The sequence below is a fragment of the Ictalurus furcatus genome, chromosome 1, assembly GCF_023375685.1.
Source record: "Ictalurus furcatus strain D&B chromosome 1, Billie_1.0, whole genome shotgun sequence".
In the NCBI taxonomy this organism is placed as follows: Eukaryota; Metazoa; Chordata; class Actinopteri; order Siluriformes; family Ictaluridae; genus Ictalurus; species Ictalurus furcatus.
In genome coordinates this window covers 23738425-23760800 of record NC_071255.1, presented here as the reverse complement: position 1 = coordinate 23760800, position 22376 = coordinate 23738425, and the positions used below count along the sequence as shown (strand labels likewise).

The 22376-nt window shown below is 38.5% G+C and overlaps 1 protein-coding gene across 2 annotated transcripts in view; it reads right to left on the bottom strand.

Annotated features, from left to right (window-relative positions):
• Window positions 1–14963, bottom strand: part of rbms3 (RNA binding motif, single stranded interacting protein) — a 148682-nt gene extending 133719 nt beyond the window's left edge. Inside the window, exon 1 of one of the 2 annotated variants that reach the window (XM_053633386.1) lies at window positions 13909–14963. In XM_053633386.1, the coding sequence (XP_053489361.1) occupies window positions 13909–13983 (75 nt within the window). In that variant the 5' untranslated portion in view covers window positions 13984–14963. The remainder of the gene's footprint in view (window positions 1–13908) is intronic. The other variant, XM_053633377.1, reaches the window with a different exon arrangement.
• Window positions 14964–22376: the final 7413 nt, after the last annotated feature.

Genomic DNA, 22376 nt, shown 5'->3' with positions numbered 1-22376 from the left:
ACAGAACCAGAGATTCTTTAATCTCTTTCCTAATAAGCTAAACCCACTCTGAGGAGCAGCAGTGCTGCCTCAGGTCCATCTGATCCTATGATCCCTTCAACAGCAGTCCTGCATGCACCATCAAAAAAAGACCAGTTTAAAACAAACTGCTTTTAAAAACCTGGAAGGCATGCTAATGAAAGTGAGTCAGTGTATTCTTCTTAGAACCAAACAAATGGTATACCAATACACCACATAGAAGGAAGATACAACAGATTCTTCGTATAACAACCACACAACTTAATCCACTGCTTTTGGGTTTTATGTGCATGAGGTTGTTTTAAAATAGCTACAATACAGATAAAGCCTGCACAATGTGAACGTATTTCCTTGGTTCTTTGTTTCTTTTCATTTCTCTCCTCTGTGTATTTTGTTCCATTAGCCATGATAATCTGCAGATGTGGGCTTGCCCACCTTGCTGAATTATGCAAACCCTGCTCAGCCTGGGCGCAGGAGTTTAGCTGAAGCTGATGGAGATAGACAGACAGCTTGTGGTCTTGCTTTTGAAGAAGACAGCCTACCTCTAATCCCCCTTCTCCTCTGCCTCTCTCTCTCTCTTTTTTCACCTTGTTGTCCAGCGCTTCACCTTTCATCCTGCTACCTCGGTCTTGTCTTTAGAAAGGACATACACTTTTCAGCTTTTCCTTTTCAATTCCTTTCTAGTTTCTCTATGTTTTTTTCTCCATGTGACTTAGGTGACCCCCTGTATAGTGTATTAGTAAGATCCTTCCTGAGGCTTCTCAGGTGCTAAAATCCACGAGTAAACATCCTGGGCTATGTGATTGAGATTGACATGCTTGTAAAATGCCTTTGCTATCAAATGGAAGAGTCTCAGGTGCAGAACAATGGTTTAAAAGAAACACACACAGAGAAAAGCAAAGTAGGGAAAGCATTTTGGAGTTGTCACCATATGCCAGTCCTGCATCTGGTGACAAGCCATATAAAATACAGGCAGCTGCATTGTGAAAAGGACTGTTTGAAAATATTCGGTTTGTTCATGGGTCTGGCTTGATTGACATCATAATAAAAACAAATTTTTTTTAAAAAAAAAGGCTGTCGGAAATTGTTTGCTTGCAGAGGGAGAAAAGCACTGCCTCTTTCTCTGTACTAACTGACCGTGCTTAATTTATTGATCACTTTCTCTGATATTATCAGTCTCAGTGAACAAAATATATCCATTTACATACTAAGTGCAGTTTCATTTATTTATTCAGTAAAAGCATAAAGCAGTGATCTAATTTACTGTGTAATTTTATTGCCACACTTTCAATAAACCAACAGTTTTATTCTAAGAGCATAGCCTACATTTATGACCATTACACAGTTAAGTTACACCCACAGCTACAAATTGAAAATGGCTTTATTTGTTGGAAAGATGTTTGGCTTAACTGACTACTGCATCGGCCAAGAGTATTCACATAGTATGGTATCCTTTTTTTTTTTTTCTTTTCAATTCTAAAAAACAAACAATTAACAAAAAGGCCATTCCATGTCAAGTGGTCCAGTACAGGTTGCTTGAGCATTTTAAAAATTTCCTAATTTTTTTCGGAGTGATTAGCTCTATGTATTGACATTGCAAATCCACCAGTTTATTTATTTTTTTAATGTTATTTTACTTGGTTTAACTACAACGGGCATATTTGTTTCATGGCAAACAACCAATTCTGGTTATACAGCTGTTTACACAAACCTCAACAACTCAGCTCAGGATGAGCCTAGTCCCTTTGGAACAAAAACTGATCTCTACAGCACATTTCAAGGTACATGTACATATATAAACAGTTTGCACATTCTTGTTCCTTGGACTTAGAACTTAAGTCCTAATGTAATGCTCAAGATCGCTCACAGTTCCACTGTAAGAGTCAATTTATAATGGGAAGTGTTTTATTCTTTATTTTTTAGGGGGTACCTAGGTAAGTATAGTGTGCATGTAGAACATTTCAGGTTTGAGACTATTTTTATGGGGGTGAGAATTTTTTTTTTTTTTTTTTTTAATTTCCCTCATTTGTGGGTTGAATATCGTTGGTGAGGGAGTTTGAGATTCTGCTGGTTACAGAGCTAGGGCTAGTGGAAATTTGGGCGAAAGCCTACTTTATTCGTTCATTTTCAGAAATTAACAGATGTAATATAAGCATAACAAATAAAAAAAAGTGAATCGCATTTTCCAGTAATTACTGGTAAAACAAACAAACAAACAAATAAATAAATAAATAAATAAATAAATAAATAAATAAATAAAACTGGTGGTTTTGCAATACCAATACTTAGAGGTGATCACTCAAAAATAACTGACCACAAAATGTATATAATGTAATTCCAAATGTTTATTTATAAAATAGCACATACATGTTCAGTATTAAACATGTGAACATATCAGGTGAAAAACAATTAATAATGTGGGCATTAAAATTTACACAGTTTAGTTCCAACTAAACTGTTTTGTCAAAGGTAGTTAATTTATAGCAATAATGTCAAGTACATTTAGTCTTAGTCTTTCCAGTCACTGGTGTTTTCAGCTTTGCTCACTGGAGAGTACCAATACCAATACTTCACAGCCAATATCACTTCCAAGGGCAAATCTCAAATCTCTGAGCTGCTACACGGCACTAATATTGCTACCCACCATTCTGCTGTAAATGGATACAGTATACAGATCCCTCATATGGATGGAATATATTTTGTATTATTTCCACCCATCTATTTTGAATGTATTCAGCCTGGGAAATGAAATGTAGATATGCACTGCTATAAAACAACATCATGGTCTATAGATCCATGTATTACTTAAGTTTATTTATTATCATCAGTGTGCACATAGTGGCAGTGCAGGGACTGATATGCAATGCATGCGGTTTTGGAGCATCTGTGCAGGTAATGCAGGCTATATTCAAGCTGCTTGATCAAGGAGAGTTTAAAGGAGAGGAATAAATTGCACTGAGTGGGTAAGTCCATGACTCCTAGTTCGTGTGCATATGTGTGCATGTGTGTTTTTGTGGCCCCTAGATAGCAACAGACTCATTGGTGGAGTTGGGCAATGCTGACTTTGTGCATTGTGTGGTCGTGTTTGTATTCTAATTAGGGTTAGGCAGTTCAGCCTTAGACTTCTGCTGACCTCTGATTCTGCCCTGCCAGTCAAATCAACCTTAACACACAGTGAACCGTCACGAGGCATCCCTCTATGAATTTCAATATGTTCTCATATGGAGTTCATGTCTTTCTTCAAGTGGGGTAATTAGTATGTACATGTAGCTTTCATGAACTTCAGTAACACACACACACACACACACACACACACACACACTCACACACACATACACACACACACACACACACATAAACAGTAAGACATTTGTCTTACTTTCCTTGTCCTCACATTGACATATAGACATAATTATTAATGCAGCTAATTAATGCTATGCCTACACCTAAAGGTAACCCTAACCCTAACCTCAATAACAAAAAGGAAGCATTTTGGCACTTTAAGCTTTTTACATAAAAGCAGCAGTTTTACCAAAACTGTCAGCTATTTCTGTCCTTGTACAGACATTTGGTCCCCACCAACATAGAAAAACATGCACACATAGAAACACACACTGAAATAGTCATGCACTCTCTGTGTAAGCTCTCTTACACTTTCAGTACTCCCACCCCACCCCATTCTCTCCCTTTCAGCAAAATGGCCATTATTGTGGTTCTGAAAACACCACCACACCTCCATTAGACAGCCTACCACCATGTGTGTGATGGATTGTGTTTGTGCGTATGCGTCTGTGTGTGAGTTCCAACTCTTTTTGAAGTGTGTGATGGGCTTGATGGATCATCAGATATAGTGGAGTGGAACACCACCACAGTGCTGCATAAAGGGTTTGGAGGTTTAAAAGAAATGTGCATAAAAAAAAGTTTAACATCCTCTCCAAACTTCCTTCCTTTTTCCTGCTGCCACACCAGGAGATGAAAGGACTATGCTTGTGCAAAGGCTGAAAAAGGGGGGACTTATTTTTTGCGCATGCCACCACTTTGGCCAGCCAAATGCATTTCATCCTCACAGCAGCACAAGGGAATGACAAACTGTGTGTGGAGAACAGAATCTCGCCAGAACTTCAAACAAACACAAGAAGGAAGACGGGTATCTAAGCAGACGATGCTTCATGCAATAGCCAGTTCCAGGAGGATCCATGTGCCAGTAAGAGCACTATGATCAAAGATAATATGCTATGTTCACATTGCATTGATTTCCTGGGCTATGGTTTTGAACACTTCTCAGATTTGGAAGATTCCTTCCAGTGTTGCTTGAATGGGTTCCCCAAATATCAAATTAATCACCAATTTCCTCATCCTTCCACTGATTATAGACACAGCTGTTGCTGTTTTCCATTGTTGTTATGCCACACTGCCAACACTGGATGTTGACAGCAGTGATATCCACACACACATTACAATGCAATGGGAAAAGCCACATGACCACTCTCATTTATGTTGCGTTCTGGCTTGGATCACATATGGAAGTGGCTCAGGTCTGATTTGAAAAGATTAGTGTTTTTATGTCCGCAGGCAGAAAATCGAATTTGAGTCTCTTCAAAATGGTAATGTGAACATAGCCTTAGACACACACACACACACACACACACACACACACACACACACACACACACAAAAGTGCTATATGTAGGGTCTGGTGTTCTAGCTGGAGTACAGCGGTACACACAAAGCAGCTTAATCATTCATAAAAGTAGCTAGGTTAATAAAATATGTAGGGCCACTCACCAGCATGCTGGCAAAATTCCCCATGCACTGGCTTTGCTTTTAAAAGGCAGCCAGCAAATCAAATTAACATACCTATTATAAAGTTTGTATAGTGTGACTTATATTGTATGTGAGAGTGGTGAGTATATGAGGGAGAGAGCAAATGACAGCTGGAGTAGAGAACTTTACTCTCGCACCGAGCGCCACGCTGCGCATGTGGCAGCTTAGAGGACAAGGTCACACAGCCTGTAGTGTCTGTAAGACTAATCCTGTCAGGCTTTTATCCTCCCCTTCCTCTGCCACTTAAACACACTCGCCTCTCTCTCTGTCCCTCTCTCACTTTATCATTTGCGTGCTCCCGCTCTAAAACTGGGGACTGGTGAAGGAGCTGGATAGCCCCAAATAAAAAAAAGCTCATTTAGATTATGCTCACTACTGCAGTGTGTGTGTGTGTGTGTGTGTGTGTGTGTGTGTGTGCATGTGTGTGTGTGCACACAGTGGAGAGAGCTTGCAATCAAGGGCAGAGTTGTGTGACAGATAGAGTGGCTAATAAGTGTAGTCTGGAACTCTCTATTTCCTCCCACCTCCAGACTTAAGGGAGTTTAACCAAGTGGAAAGACCACTGCTGTCATGGATTTAATGAAAAAACAAGCAGAATTGTTTAATGAATGGATACTGATCAACATTTGTGTAAGGATTCATAGTGAAACGCATCAGATTTAAATCTATTTAGTACATACACTGAAAAAAAAAAGTATAGCAAGTAATTATATAAGCAAATATTTCATTTTGAGTTTATTTAAAAAACTAATTCAGCCTATTTCTAGACATTTTCATTACTTTCCAGCTTGAAATTGTCTTATTTTATTATTCAAAATGATTATTTCTAGAAAGGCGCACAATTATCTGCCCATAGCGGTTCCACAAGTACAAATGCCTAAATATCGGCTTATTTATCTTATATCTGTTATATAATAATCTCATAATGAGAAATATTAGATTCTTGTGTCTTTATTCGGGATGCATGTACATTCTAAGATATGCTTTGTGCAGTGTAGCAAATTAAAATTGTTCTGCAAATCAAATCTATTACTTTTAAAGGGGCAGACTTCGAAATTGTGGGTGTCATTATCCACTCTTTTTGTGGTCTTGAGCCTAGTGATGTGTTCACCAGATCTCTGAGTGTTTGCCATGCAAATGATCCCAAATAAAAACATGAGCTGTGCAAATGAATTCAACCAAGACACAACAAAGCACGGTTTTCATAACCTAATCCCAAGTAGAGCGCTTGCTTTTGAGCTTTTGGGTATAGCTGTAACAGCCGGGACAGGGCTATCTGTTGTTATATATTAGCCATCCCTTGTACTCGCCAAGCACAGTCTTTATCATATTGAGAATATTACAGAGCAACCAGTTCTTTCAGATGGCTCATAGTATTTATAGAGTGAACAATAAGGTCAAAACAAATTGTCTCCCCTAAAGCATTGTGAGTGTGGCGTATGCTCATTTCTTTACCCATGCGTGGAGAATTGGACATGTTATGGCAGGTTAAGAGCACTGGGCCCCATATCCGATTAGAGCGGCAATGCTGTGGCCGTAACTGCCAATAAGGTGTGCATAAATTGGAGTAGAGAAACAGAGGCCAGGCTTGGAGGCAAGAGGCTGGACAGTGAAATCCCTCAGGAGTCAATTCAATTCAAGAATTTATGACACCTCTCCTCTCCTACCCTGTCCTTGGCTTTGACTGTACGGTTTCTGAGGGAGCCGATTTCCAGCACGTCTCCTGATTAAAACACAGGAGAAGGATGGAGCGAGTGGCAGGAGAGAATGAAAAAAAAAAAAAACATTTTTGAGCACCATCCTTCCTTACGTCCTTCCCCTTTTCCTTCCTCTGAGTTGGCACACCACGAACATTAGATACACTCAGGTATAATTTCTGCAAAGATGACAAGACTTGTCAAATCAGCTGCTATGTGACGAATTGATCAGATTGTTACATATTTCTAGTCAACTTCAAGTGGTGGCACTTTTAGTCTTTAGTTAATCTGAACCTGTATGATTCACCTTTATGCACACTTAGGGCTCAGACCTCATCATTCATGATTTATTATCACATTACAAGTTACACACATTTAGCCCTGCCCCCTACCCCCCACCCCCCACCCATACACACCCACACCATATGGCTGGCCATTCTTTATGTCCACAACCATTAGCCCATGACTAAAAATGTTTTCATAGGATGCCTTCTTAAAGTCCAGCATACACCTATATATTAGGAATAAGCATGCACTGAAAAGAAGTAAAAAATATATATCAAATAAAGACAAATCTCTCATGTTATTATTGTATTATATTATTTGAGTGTTTATTAAGTCTATTTCCTTACATTTTATTAACTGTCTCATTTTTTGGGGCAGATTTTTTCAGTTCTTTCCAGAAATAAATTATTTTGCTTGAAATAAGCAAAAACAATACCAATAGAGTATGAGAAGTTAAACCTTGAAATTAGTCAAATGTCTAGAAATAGGCTTTACGTTGTATTAACATTGCCTTCATAAGCTCAAAATGTGACATATTTACCTTAATAATTAATTACTACAACTCTAGTAGTAAATCATTACTACATCATTACTAAGTTCTTGGTCAAGGTCATGGTGGACACTCTTGACACTGGGTGCAAGGCAGGAATATACCCTGGAGAGGACATACATTTACATGTTCTAGCCAATTCACCTTCTAGCATGGGCTTGGGAGATTGGAGAAAACTGAAGGAAACCCATGAGGACACAGGAAGAACATGTGAAACCCTGCACAGACAGTAAGCTGAACTCAGGAACAAGAACCCTGGAGCTACGAGGGTCTGTCCTATAGCCATAATCTTCCCTTTTTTCATTTTGTGATTAGTTACAATGGCATTTTTGGCAGGACCTTATGGTCTAGAGAGAAAGCACAGATGGCAGATGATTATTTCAAAGTTGGAGACTGGACCTCCTTATTGTAGGCCAATGCTGTTCTACTAGTGAGCTAACCATGGCTTGCTGAAAATGACAAAATTGGCAGATTGCAAGTTATGCATTACAGCCTTATCAAATAACTCTAATAACTCTGCTATTATTAGTACAATGCAGCATCACCATGCATTTAAACACCCTCCCCATCCTCTGTCAGGTACTCAAGCTGTCAAAATAACCACGCAATATGCACATCCCTACTATATTTACAGTATAAAATGCTCACCAACCATATGTTTTGTGTATGGAAAGTAGCTTTAGGCATGGAAGACAGGAACAATTCCATAGAATACTGATCAATCCCTATACTGTCGCTCTTTGCATGACTTTAGGTTGCTCCCCCTGTTTTTTCATTTATCCCTGCTGCCCAGGCTTTGTTAAGCACTCGGAGAGCCTAAAAGCAAGCTGTGCATAAAAACCAGAAGGCAGGCTTTTTAAAGGTAGAAAATCCATCAAGCATTGGTTACAAAGTGGTCCTTTATTAAAAATGCAGCAGGTCTATTACTCTAGGACTAGGGCTTCCCTTTCCCCTTAGCTCACACAAACCAATAGTTTACCAAGATTTTCGAGCCACTTACAGGCTATCATTAGAGATAAATCTATCTGTCCAGTTGGTATCAGATCCCATTTGCCAAAGTATCAAAGGAATGCCCTCTATGGACTCCTATGGACACTTACCTTGAGCTACTCAATAACTTTCATTGATAATTACCACATATTTTAATGGTGCATATATGAACAGCACATTCTCAGCACATTTTTTCTCTAGACTACATACCTATTATTTTTTTAAATGACTGATAGTCTTGAACATTTTTGTTCTATATAAGTGTATGGTTGGCTAGTATGTTCCTGCTTTCTGAGGCAACCCCACCCTTCTGAACAGATGGCTGGAGAAAATGCCCAGGACACAGTGGGAGAGAGAGAGAGAGAGAGAGAGAGAGAGAGAGAGAGAGAGAGAGAGAGAGCGCAAAGACTAAAGATGAATGTCAGGACTGAATTTAACAATAAAAAAAATATTTCTGTATTACATGTGGAAAAAAGTACAACGTGTACATAATGAACAAGCTTGTGCTTTAGATTGATAACTAGAACGCCATGTCACACTTACCAACCCCCTACTAAGTAAGTAAAGATTTGCATAATTTATGATTATTTATTTTTCTCTGCCATTATTGATGTTCAGCATGAAAGGCAATTTTCAAAGCAGGCCAAACATTTCCTGTCCTGAACATTCATAAAAGAAGTACTATAGGAATGGCAGGATGTGCATGTAAAAAATTGAAAAACAATAAAGATAAAATAATTTTTAATACATCATCATTATTTCAGAAGTTATTATTAAAGATCATCTGACCTGGTATGGTCAGAACATATGTTCAGTACAATACATGTAAAAATAACTGTGAATACTATTTATAGAACTGTTTATCTGGTCCTATTGTTCCAGTATAGCAATCCAAAACAATTCTAGCTACACAATGATACATGTGATATACTCAAAAGTGCTTTATTGTGATCCATTGGAAGTTGTTGATTAATTCTGGATAGTAGCATGGCTCAGGTAGTAGTTCTGGCTAATTTCTATAGGAACAGTTTACACAGGGAGTTTAATTTGTACAAGATTCAAGAACTTTACTGTCATATTCACAAGCTTTCTTGTATAATGAAATTCTTAGTTTCATGATCATTTATAAATAACATAACAACAATGTAAAATAAAATAAAATAAAAACATCATTATTTGTGTTGATATGGTGAAGTTTTTTTTTTACTTTTATGGAATGAGTCTCCAGTGTCAGTGCCGTGTAAAACAGTCAGAGGTAAAGTGATTTTCTTTTTAAGAAGTCAAGGCTATTCTTTCTTTACAGAGCATGCAGCAGATGTCTCTAGGATCGTGCAGAATTTCACTAACGAATTCACGACGTCTGCAAAATTACATGCACGTGCTTTCTTTATTTTGTGAGAAATATCAAAAACCCGTATTCACTGTTCATTCAGAAGCATTTCCAAGCAAATCTTTTTATCCTTTAGTTCTGACTAATAAGAGTCAGGAATTATGAGCATATGAATACCACATAAAAAAGATGACACTGAGAAAACCATGTACCAAAAAAAATATTTAAAGGCAGGACTGGTGGGACTTTAATAATTTGCAGAAGACTACAGGAATGATTTCATTATTCCTATTAACCACTATTAGTAAAAATCTGTTCATAATCTACTGTACCACAGAGTAACATGGATTTAACCTGCGCAGATACACACACACACACACACACACACACACACACACACACATCCAGCCCTCTCCACAGACCTCAAAACCGGGGCAGATGCACACAGGAAGCATTTTACTGTGTAAACGTCAGAGAGCTGTCCCACTGGAGGAGTTTACATGTATAATTCACATGCACACACCTAAATGCTAACTTTGTGTGTCCATGTTATTGTGCATCTAGCAAATAACACTGCTGCTGAAAATTCTCTTTTATGCACAAACTATTGCCAAGTTTGTTTGTTTTTTCTTTCACAAAGGAAACTGTTGGATAGCAAACATCCAGATACTCTGAGTATGGCTTAGTCTATTCATATGGAATAAAAAAGGAGCGGGAAGCCCTAATATATGTATCTTTAAATATGTATGGCCGATTACCGATTACTGATCTTTGACATGTTGAAATAGGAAGACTATTCGAAACGTACTTATAAAGGAGGTCTAAAGGCAGTTATTGATTTAACCAATCATTGTTTATGCAAAACAAACAAACAAACATTTTTGTACAGTGTTTTCATGGATTCATTACTTATTCATTACTTACAAACTTTAAAAGTTGATGTTAACAATAAATGTGTATAATAAATCCTTTCAGAGATGGGACTATATATTTTCATTGGAAAGAATCTGTGATAGTCAGATGGGTCTGATCACACATGGATACAAAAAAAACCTTTCAGGAATCATAAGTAACGTACATTACTTTTATACTGCATTGTACTATATTGATCTAGTGTCAAATAAAACTACACGAGAGCCGCTTTATTTTGAATTTAGCTCTTGTTTCTCATTTCACATAAAAGTTCTTTCACTGAAAAAAAAAATCAATTATCTGAGCAAGAAGATATCTTGAATAAAGGAAAAGTTATCTAATATTTCTCGTTATGAGATTAGTATTTAGCGAACATGAGACTATTAAGATTACTAATTATTTCTAGATATATTTACTACTTGCATGAAAAATGGCAAAAAATTTTGCACTTGGAAATACCTAGAAATAGGCTAAATAATCTTATATTTATTTAAAAACAAGGCAGAGAAATATTACTTGACTTTACCTACTGTTTTTGTTTGTTTGTTTGTTTTTTTGCACCGTCATATAGCTGATATCGTTTACCGTCCAAAGATTCCCATTCTAGAGAGTAGGATTTTTTTTATAATGGTAAATGTTTTGTTAATTAGTGTGAATCTGTACATTTTCTCTGGTGTGTTTAATTACACAGATAATCACTGTAAATATACCTTTTAAATGAGTTCACATTAAAGAATCTAATTATTGAGATGAAAATCACCGCTTTTTTTTTTCTTCTTCTTCTTTATGGTGAAGCTGAAGTTCTGTGACAGAAAAATTATGAATCAATCTCCCAATTATCCACTGGCAGAGTAAATAGCATGTTGCCATGCTATAATCCTAAGTAACATTGGGAGCAGCAGAAGCCTAATGAGCCCCATAGAGAAGGTTCTTGAGACGCTGCTGACACACTGCATGTCATCGCACTACAGGCCAGTTAGCGTGCACTCACACTGAGAGCAGAGCTTTAAACAGACCACTGCATGTTATTTTTGCTGCACAAAATCTGACCCTTCTGAGTGCAAATGAAGCACACAGACACACACACACACACACACACACACACGCACACTTCAACCATTCAATCAGCAGTGTGAAGTCAAGGCTGTGCAGCCTTGACTTCACACTGCTGATTGAATGGTTGAAGGGGCCTCAATGCCTTCTGTTGGCACAGTACCAGGGGGAAATTACTTCCCTTTAAATCTATTTCATATCCCACTGGTGTATGACTGCTGTCATGGATACCTCCCTATGCATGCTCAATGTATGAGCACATGAGCACTCACATACACATCTATAGCTTTGCATCTATCCATACTCTGACAGGCATCTCAATACTGTACTAGGAGAGATTAAAGGCCCTTGATGTCTACTAGATGCTCGAAACCTGAACAAACACTGAATGGAATGTGATTATACTGAAACTCAAATATGGTCATTACAGTGTGTAGGCAGTAGCCGGACTAAAACACTTCTTAATATATATATATATATATAACTAATACCGGAGTCTGGTATTGTTTCTGGACAGGCTGATATGATATCATACCTTCTACGGGTATATTGTGCATTCTGGCTAAGTGCACAAGGTGAGTGGGTGAGTGGGAGCCATTTAACAGTGACATAGACATAGAGAGAGAAAGAGAGAGAGAGAGAAAGAGAGAGAGAGAGAGAGAGAGAGAGAGAGAGAGAGAGAGATCAGTGATTGTGTGTCAGCTGCTCATCCCCTACATGATTGATTTCCCCTGGAGAAATGCCTCCACTTTGAGAGCATGCTGGAATCAAGATTAATAAGAGAGCATTTACATCTCTAGTCTCCTTCTCAAACGCACACACATACACAGGCAGGCACACTACCAGCCCACATTTCCAGCCCACGTTATGGTGATATCGCGATATCGTGATATCGATCCAAGATGGCGGCTAGGCAGTAGCACGCAGCGCAGCGGCCTCTCCGGATCCAAAATGGTGCTGTGTTGTCACATGTGGTTAGTGTGTTGTTTTATGTAGCACCATGGTCCTGGAGGAACATTGTTTCATTTCACTGTGTACCATACCAGTTGTATATGGTTGAAATGACAATAAAAAGCCACTTGACTTGACTTGACTTGACATGGGGCCCTCATTGTCGTCCAAAGGCAAAAATGTGAAATATGAAACGTAGCATGACTGTGCGCCAAATGCAGTCTCCTCTTTCTTCCAATAATTTGCAAATCAATAATCATTCCCAGAATAATGCCATTCTTCCTCCTGTAACGCTAACACCTGGATCTTGTAACATCAGCAGAAACTAATTCCTTATAACTAATCTTATTACATTATACATATGTAGATTCTTCCTTTAAAGGCATTCTGTGGTGACATTTGAATAAAAAGAGAAAGAGAAACAGATGACTCCAGGGACTCAGCCTCCCATGGAGATGTTCTGGGAAATTCATTAGAAAAGCGGAAGAGGGTGCAATCTAATTTGACTTGACCTTGAAGGCAGTGCGAAACAATAAATAACAGGTCAAGAAAAAAAAATATGTTGGGTGATTAGTGGGAAGATCGCTGGCACAGAATTAGTTTGTAAGAAATGAGCAATATTAACATGATATTAACATTTATTTGGATTGCAATATACTCATCTTGTCCTACTCCTTTTAAGAGATTAAATACAGAAGCTATGCATTTATCTAATCAGAGTCTTTGCCTAATGCATTTCCCTGCCTAAAGTTTCTCCACCCTGACATTAGAGAAAAGCATCTCATCACTTGCGTGTTCACGCCCTTGGACTGACAGCCATTCTCTCAGTCAAAGCAACATGCTCTCTCTCCCTTTCTCACCTCACGAGTCGTACTATACAGATGCCAACTTTTTGTTCCAGGGGGATAAAGATGTGCATGAAGAGCATAGATGCATGTAGAGATCACCAGCACTGTAACAGCATCTCGATCAATGCATGGGAATCAATTTTCCACTTCAGAGTGGCGTAGGAGTCAAGAGATGTATGTTAGTATTCAGGTCCCTCATTAAAGCCTGCTATGCTGAAGCAACAAAATCTCACATTTGGGTGTGTGAGCAAATGAATGTGTGTATGTGTGTGTGTGTGTGTGAGAGAGAGACAAAATTAACGTGCTATTTCTCATTTTCACTTGAGGAAGTAAAGCGAAACCAAGCACCTAATATCAGATATGTATGTCAGAAAGATGCTACCAGAGTGAGGACAGAGACAGGGAGAGAGAATAGAGAGAACCCAAGAACCGGAGAGCAGAGCACTGTACCTTAGTCTGGAGATAGTGAGGGTAGTAGTAGGTGTACTGGGGGTACATTGGTTGCTGTTCCAAACGTTTGCCCATGTAGCTGGAATCCTTCTGGCCGTGGCAGGATACTGAGACTTGTGTGCTCGCTCCAAAACTCTGAATGCCTCTGCTTGTTGGGCCAGAGGCTAGATCCGTGCAGAAAAGGCAGTGAAAAGAGGATGGAGAGTGTGTGAGAGAGTGAAGGGGAGTGCCACGGGACCTCCGGCTGTCCTTATGTCTGTCACTGTGTGGGAGTTGCGCTCTCAGTGTACGAGCCGCACTCTCCTCCTGCTCTTCCTACAGGAGATCGGACAAGACGATGAAGGGAGAACAGCGAGGCAGGGAAGGAGAGGTCTTGTGCAGAAAGAGAAGGAGCAGTGGTAATGAAGAGAAGGGAAAGAGGTGATGGAAGAAGAAGGAGGGGGTGGCAGATATCACTTCTTATGGAAATCGAGCTCCTTGTCTCCTGCTCATGCCTCGACTTTGTCTCCGTCGCTGTAGTTTTTCGTTCCCTTGTGTCTGCACTATGTCAGATCTCTCCCAAGGCTGTCAGATATTCCGAGACAGTCTGTTCCGATGTGTCCTGCTCTGGCTGATACACAAAGAAGCGATACAGATGGATGATGTAGCTGTGCTGAGAGAGCTGAATCTGATCACAGTCAGTGAGACCAAAACCATCCCTGGGAACAAGGAGCTCACAAGAAGTCCGGCTTGGAGCACCAGGGGAGGCAGCACAAACTCCACTAAAAGGGAAATCCAGTACTATCCTGAACCCAGACTCAAGTCCACACATCAAACAGTGCTCTTTCTCTCCAGCGTCTGGCTGATACCTTCTTTTTCCGCTGCCTCCTTGTCTTTCCACTTGCCTGTGCGAGTGTGAATGCGCAAGTGGAAGTAATTGTGCCTGTGTGTGTGAGTGTATGTGTGTGTATGTGTGTGTGTGTGTGTGTTTGTGTGTGTGTGTATGCGTGAGTGTGCGGCTGGGTGCTCCACACTGTGGTGAGGAGTGAGGGCTCAGCTCAGGCGGCACTACGATCCTCCTCCTCCTGGAAGGCGGGACTAGAGGCAGGATGCAGCGCTCCCTGAACTGGGGGAGTGTCACGACCAGCCTCTCTCTTTCTCTCTTCTCTTTCTCCCTCCTCAAGAGCACAAATGCCCTCTGCTTTCACTCAGCAGGCAGGAGGAGCCAGGAAGAGGGGGAGGAGAGAAAGAAAGATCGCCACGAGGAGCATAGGCCCCCTACTGGTGATTTCTAGATTCCATATACATTTACCCTTTAGTTCTTTCGATTTGCCTTTTTTTTCGTCCTAGTTTTCAAAACTAACAGATAGAGACCATTATATTGTACACATTTCCACACTCTCCCAGCTCACAACATGCCTAAATGGCCTAAAACAATTAAGAAGCACAAAATTCCTGGTATAGGTGTGTCTTAGAGCTGGGAAACAGCTAAAATCTTTGTGGTCCCTAAGGACTGGTTTGGGAAACATTGTTCTAGCCCATTTAGCACTTTCACATCATTGTCTTTTGTAAATTGTTGGTAGAAGTGTATGCACAGCAGATTTTCTTTTTGCCAAGTGGCACACAGTTATGTCTTCAGCAGTGGCTGGTAGTGTAACACACTGACACACTGACATTCATGCATAGTAGAGCAGATAAATGTGGCCTTAAGAAGTGCTTATATAAGTGCACTGATTCTCACCTCTGCTCAGAAACCAGTGCTTTCACCCAACAAGCAAAGTTTTTGTAACGGTTTAACAAAATAAGACTATAACTGATACGCTGATTATTACATTGTCCAGTGCATTTAATAATAATAATAATAATAATAATAATAATAATAATAATAATAACACTGAATGTTCCAAAATATATTATGCAGTGACTTGCAGACAATTCTTCAGCAGCAGGTACTCACATGAACAATGATGCATCTACACTGTTATACAGCCTATAGACAGTATACTATATTATTATATAAAGTATAACAACATGTATACATGTATAAGAATTAGTTTCTCATTGAAAGGTATGCATCAAATCCTTATATTAGGACACATCTAAAATCAATCCAGTTAAACTATTAAACTATTACTACAGTTAAACTATTTCCTCATATTAAAATGAATGTCAAGAAAAATGAATGAATTTGTGTGGAGAACAAAGAAAATTAACCCTGGAGATGACCCAGTGGCAAAAACAACAAAGAAAATGCTCTGAAAAAAAAGCCACTATAAATTTTTAATATTGAAAGCAGCATTGATTCATTATTCATGATGTGTCTTCCCGTTTTAACAGGAAGTAAAACTACTGAGTGACATAATTATTAATCCTGATTATTACTATTAAACTGATTAATGCTATGCCTATGCCCCTAACTAATCCTCAGTAACCAAAAGAAAATCTTGTAGCTATTTTAGTTTGTTTTAAATAAACAAAAGCAGTTTTCATTCTAGTAAGCAGTTAAATGTCATAATATGTCAGATATTTCTGTCCTTGTTGGGACATTTGGTACTCACCAAGATATAAAAATATGGCTAGGGTTAAATGTGTGCTGGTTCAAGCATACACAAGGAAATAAATACAGAAATATTTCATCTTTGTCATTTTACTCATATCATTACTTGATTGTATAATAACCTAAAATAACCTAATTAATTAATATTGAAAATGTCAGGTACCCAGGCATCCAGTGCTGCCGCCTCTGCCCTTGCCTGCTATTATGATTAAAAGGATAAAAGATTGAACAATATCAATTTTACATTATGGATCAACCAGCTGACATACATTTGCATAAGATCAATGTCGAGATTGTAGCATATAAAATAGATGATTTTATAGCAAACATGCTCATTGTGTCTGTAGGTGCTTTACTCTGTTCTTTCTGGCTTTGAAATTATCCACCACTGTTGAACAGAATCCAAATTACATGCTGGCCCCAGGGATGCTTGTGTGGAGTGTATGTGTTGTTACACATGGCCTTGAGGGAGCTTTGACTATGTGGAACAAATACTAATGATAACCATACTCAGGCAAGGCAAGATCATTAAAAAAGTGATGCAATATCAGCAATGGCTAATAACAATACTACAGTACACATGGTGGTTTTCTTGACAATTACTGGTTACGGACAGTACAATAGGGTTCACTTCTGCACTGCACAACCTTTGCCAGGGGCAACATTTGGGTTGGCCAGAAATTAAACCGAATTCTCCACATCGGAGTATCAAATATGTTCAGTTCATCTGAATAGTGTTGACATATGATTCTATTTAATCAGCAGTATTTACACGTCTCCAGTGACCAAACAAGTGACTAGAGGGAAGATCCTTTAACTGTATGAAGTAAGTGTTTTAATCTGAGAATATAGTGTTAGGGAAAGTTGGGTGCTCTATTCACTATGTCAGAAATGCTGGGGCACATAGGAAGAGAGAGAGAGAGAGAGAGAGAGAGAGAGAGAGAGTATATGGTGCTTGTCTAATTGTAATCTCTCTCATAAGGCTTTTAAAGACTGCTGGCTAGAATGTTATTATGGTTGCTTGGACATTCTCTCTCACACTATCTTTTTAAATATATATATATATATATATATATATATATATATATATATATATATATATATATATATATATAAAACTCAGGTTTAAATACAGTGAGTGACATGAGCCTCATCGATTTCAATTGACTGGTCTAATTATTAGGTCATTAAACATTTTAAGACTTTATCTGTTATTATTAGTACAGAGCTCTTCTCTGTTTTGATGATGATGTGACTGTGCAGAAGCATAGCATGTTTTGATAGCACTGAATTGATTAGGCTTGTGTACATTTTACTAGGACATGCAGCTATCCAACATCTTCAAATTGTGACATTAATTGTGTGGGGAAATCATACTCAGTTAGCACGGGTTTAGATATTTGCGGCTCAGGTAGTAAATTGGGTTGTCCACTAATCACAGGGTCGGCAGTTCGATCCCTGTCCCACACAGTCCACATGCTGAAGCCTCTTTGGGCAAGATACTGAACCCGAAGTAGCTCCCAGTGGTAGGCTAGCACCTTGTGTGTGTGTGTGTGTGTGTGTGTGTGTGTGTGTGTGTGTGTGAATGAGAAACAGTGTAAAGTGCTTTGTAGAACCGTTAAGGATAAAAGGCGCTATATATGTGCAGACATTTTACTATCTATTTTTACTATGGTGGCTCCTTCCCCAACAGGATTTTTTCAGGCAGCCATTGCAGGATTAGAAAATAACCTAAAAAAAACCCCTCAATTTCCACCTATGTTTCATGTTCCAAATAATTTATGTTCTCATAAAGTAGAGTTGTCAAAGTATAGTACTGGCAGAAAAACTCTCTTTTGGTCAAAACCTGATTTTTCAACATGTTTTTTGCTTTGTTCCAGAAATTTATAGTGCAGTGACATCTAACATCATTTGCCAGACATATATTTTTCATCTTCAAAATTATAAAGTCACAAATGTTGTAATGTTAAAATGTTATAACTGACCAAATAAAGACAACCTACTAAAACCACTTTATGAAGGTATGATGTACAGTTACACAACATACATTATACCCCACAGACCTGGTAACTATTGACGTATTACTTGCATACAGTGAATGCTTTTTCCTATTTCTCTGCTGAAGGATTTGGGACTCGTTTCAGTGAGAGATCTGGTGTGACAACACAGGAGCTTGCATGCACACACTCACATTAAGGCAAGCAGTGCTCTTCAAAGCACCTTAGAATGGGTGCAGGAAATGGTGTCTGTGACTCAGGGGTACCGCTCTCATGAGCCCAGAGACACGAAAGTGGAAAAAAAGCTTCTCATCTGGTTAAAGCACAGCTGGGAAAACAAGACATACCAGCCAGCAGCTCCTTTGCATGGGCAGACAGAAAAAAAAAACCCAGTGGATATTGTGTCACAGAAAAGAGTGTGTAAAAGCTAAGTCTGATTAGAAAGCAGACGGTATTGTCGTATCAGTCGTGCAAAAAATTTAAATTAAAGAGATTGCCTGGAATATCAAAAGGCAAAAATCGGGACACAATACAAGGTTATGTTGGCTCTGCCCTTGGGTCAGCCTGTTCTGTTTGAGTCTTAAGTACTGCATTATTTATAATCATACAGCAAGGGCAGTCATACAGCATCTCCACTGACAAACTATGATGGATTTTTCTTACCCAATCTGGGTCTGAGCTGGGATAATGCATATTATGTTTTTGTTTTTTTGTTTTTTTGTCAAGCATGGGCATAGTGGCTGACATGCACATTTACAATGGCTAGCTTTGGTTGTGATTTTATTAGGAGCCTTCAATAATGATCAAACATTGTAGCCACAGTTTTGAACACAACAGAACCCGCATCGGGGCTGAAATGTGCATGACTACTGACTTTTTGGAATGTTTTCTTTGAAGATTGCAATGCATGAAGGAGACCCCAGTCTACCTTTTTGATTAACATTATATACTATCATTTTACCATTACCCATGCAGTCTATGCCACATGTTCTCTCCACTACAAACAGACCATCTATTTGCTATACACCCTTTGGGTCTACTTATTCTTATATACTTATACTTATGAGATGAAAAGGCATCCCATCCAGGGTGAATTCTTGTGCCCAGTGCCTAGAGTTACTGGGATTGCCTCTGGATCCACTGTGACCCTGACCAGAATAAATCAGTTACTGAAGATGATTGAATGAATGTTGGAAGGAAGGAGCCTTATGGAGCCTGTTTTTTTTTTTTTTTTTTTTTTTTTTTTTTTAAGTAAGAGTGTGGAGAGGATATGTAGAGAAGACAGTCTGGTAGTAGTGAACAGAAGATGGCGGTTAACTGCTCACTAAAAGAAATTAAAAAGGTTGAAAAACATGTTAGTTCTTTTTTCCCCATGTTTGCAAACAAGCCACAGATGTGAAATGAGTTTGTTTGGAACAAGCCACAGAATGCTGTAGGCGGGTGAGTTTGATAGCAAACTGCGTGTGAAGTGGTGTTAGACAAACTAAATTTCATCTCACTCGCTCTCTCTCTCTCTCTCTCTCTCTCTCTCTCTCTCTCTATCATGGAAAGCTTTAATCATGAAGCTTTTATTTCAGGACAGCCTGCACTGCTCCTTATCACACCCGACTGTCACCATTACTGCATGCACACTACTGAAGAATGTTTGTTAGAGCTCTTTAGACAACAACCTACTTGGAACTCTGCCTGGTGAAAGACTAAAGTGGCAGCTGAAAGGACAGAGGTATCAGTGGCATAGCAGCACAGTTTAGAAGTGGACAATGGATAAATACTTTCCAGCCAGAACCAAATACTTTCATGTGAATGATATACACTGGACTCTGAGTAGACTTTGCTATTCTTAACGGAGCTGTATAATAGAAAGTAGCTGTAAATCTTTCTTTCAGGCATGTTTCCTTTATCCATCTTGATCAACATCAGCCCTCCCTACAGAAAAGTCACTGCATTTTATCGCTCATCATGGCTTGTTAAGTCTGAGGTTAGTCAAGGTTCATTTCTCTATAAGCCTTGTTCCCTATGTGGAAACCCAAAACCATAAAGTTTAATAGAGTTCCTTTAATATTGTACCAAGCGACCCGTAGTACCACCACACTTCATGCACATTCACGAACATAAAGGCACTCTGCAGGCACAAGCAACTTGAGAGCACTTTGTTCCTCATCATGCTAGATTGTATTTTATATTTCCTGAAGTATGTCTCTAGTTAAATGGTACTCTAATGTGAAGTGGAGTGGGCAAGTTAGTACAGTATATTTGCAATTATAGCATGTGTATCAATGGGCCTCATTTCTCAAACTGGATACGAACAAATGTATTCATAAATTTTTCCTAAGACCATTTACACAAGAAATGGGGCATTCATAAAAATGCAGTTAGTTCAGAAAAATAGCCTATGAGAGCTCCTAAGGTGTGTAAATTTACATATAGATTGATAGGCTTCAAATCATGTCATTGTCCAGAATTACTGTAATTATATATATGGATTACACTCGAATTGAATTAAAATGCTGTGTTGTTGTTTTCTATGAATGACTTGAAAGAACATAATCCAAAAAGAAACTCTTGACATATAGAACTAGCTATTGAATTAGGACAAAAGAAATGGCACCCTATAAAAGGTGGAAGAGTGTGTGTCTATGGTAGCCATTTCATTGCAGTGTCTGAGCGGCATTGCTAGAAGATTTAGAACATGCCACAAAAAGAGGTGCTCTTTCACTGTCTAGTCATTGTTTTGTTGTTTTCGGCTTTCTTTGAGCTTTGCCTATTATGGACTTTGTGGGCGTCACTGATTGCAAATCAGTTGTGTCTTGACCATGCATGGGGATTTACAGGGGAGTGGCATTTATCAATATGATACAAAATAAGTACAAAGAAAATCAATGTTACCAAAATGTTTGTAAATCTGGCAGGGATTTTTAGTTTGGTGTGGCCTATCAAAACAATTGCACACAGCTTTGCTTACATATCAATAAATGTATAGTAAATTCACCCAGTGATCAGATACACTGAATTTCAAACACCAAGAAAACTGTGTTTCCCTTCTGCAATCCCCATACCTCTGCACAAGAAACAGCACCACATCTATTAGCTATCAGGTCGGACAACGCTGCACTGCACACTTTCCTGTTTATAATACTGACAGTCTGACAGTTCGTTTGATATATGATATGTCCACATCAACCAAAATACGACTTGTATTGTCATATTTTGTCATGGAAAATATAAACAGTCATATGGATATTAATATTTATTGGTTAAACCAATAATTTGTATAGGATGCTTTCATTTCAGATAACACATAATGAACTTTACTGCTTACTATAGTACTGAAGATGTACAGTATATGTACCTTAACATTTTATTGATGATTAGATTATTTGCTCTTTAACATTTAAATGTGGCGATTTCTATTATTGTATTCTTCATTTCAGAGCACACTCTTTACCATATAATTTACTGATTTACGGTGATTCGCTCATTAAAAAAAAAGAAAACGAAAAAAAAACTCTTGAAGCTGAATTGAAGAATTTCCACTAATTGTTCAACTTTTTATTTATTCATGAATAACACAAAATCTTAAGTTAAGATTTTAGGTTAAGTAGGTTAACTTTGAATTTCGCCATTGTGAGGTGTCACCAAAAGATTTCCTATAGAGATAGACAGGTTGCTGTTAATGAGGGTGTATATGATCAGCCTAATAACAAATTGCACCATGCATCTATTTGTAATAATACAGCAACTCACTGGCATGTAGAGGAATTACTGTCCAAATTTTACATTTTAATTATGTTATTAATGACTCAGTAGACAAACTATCTATTAGCTGAAACATGGCATTTTCTGATGTGCTGTATTCATTAAGCTATCCAAGCTAAACCTATCTTCTGGGAGTAAAGATGCCATGCAAGATTTCTTTCATTAACTAAAAGCAGATT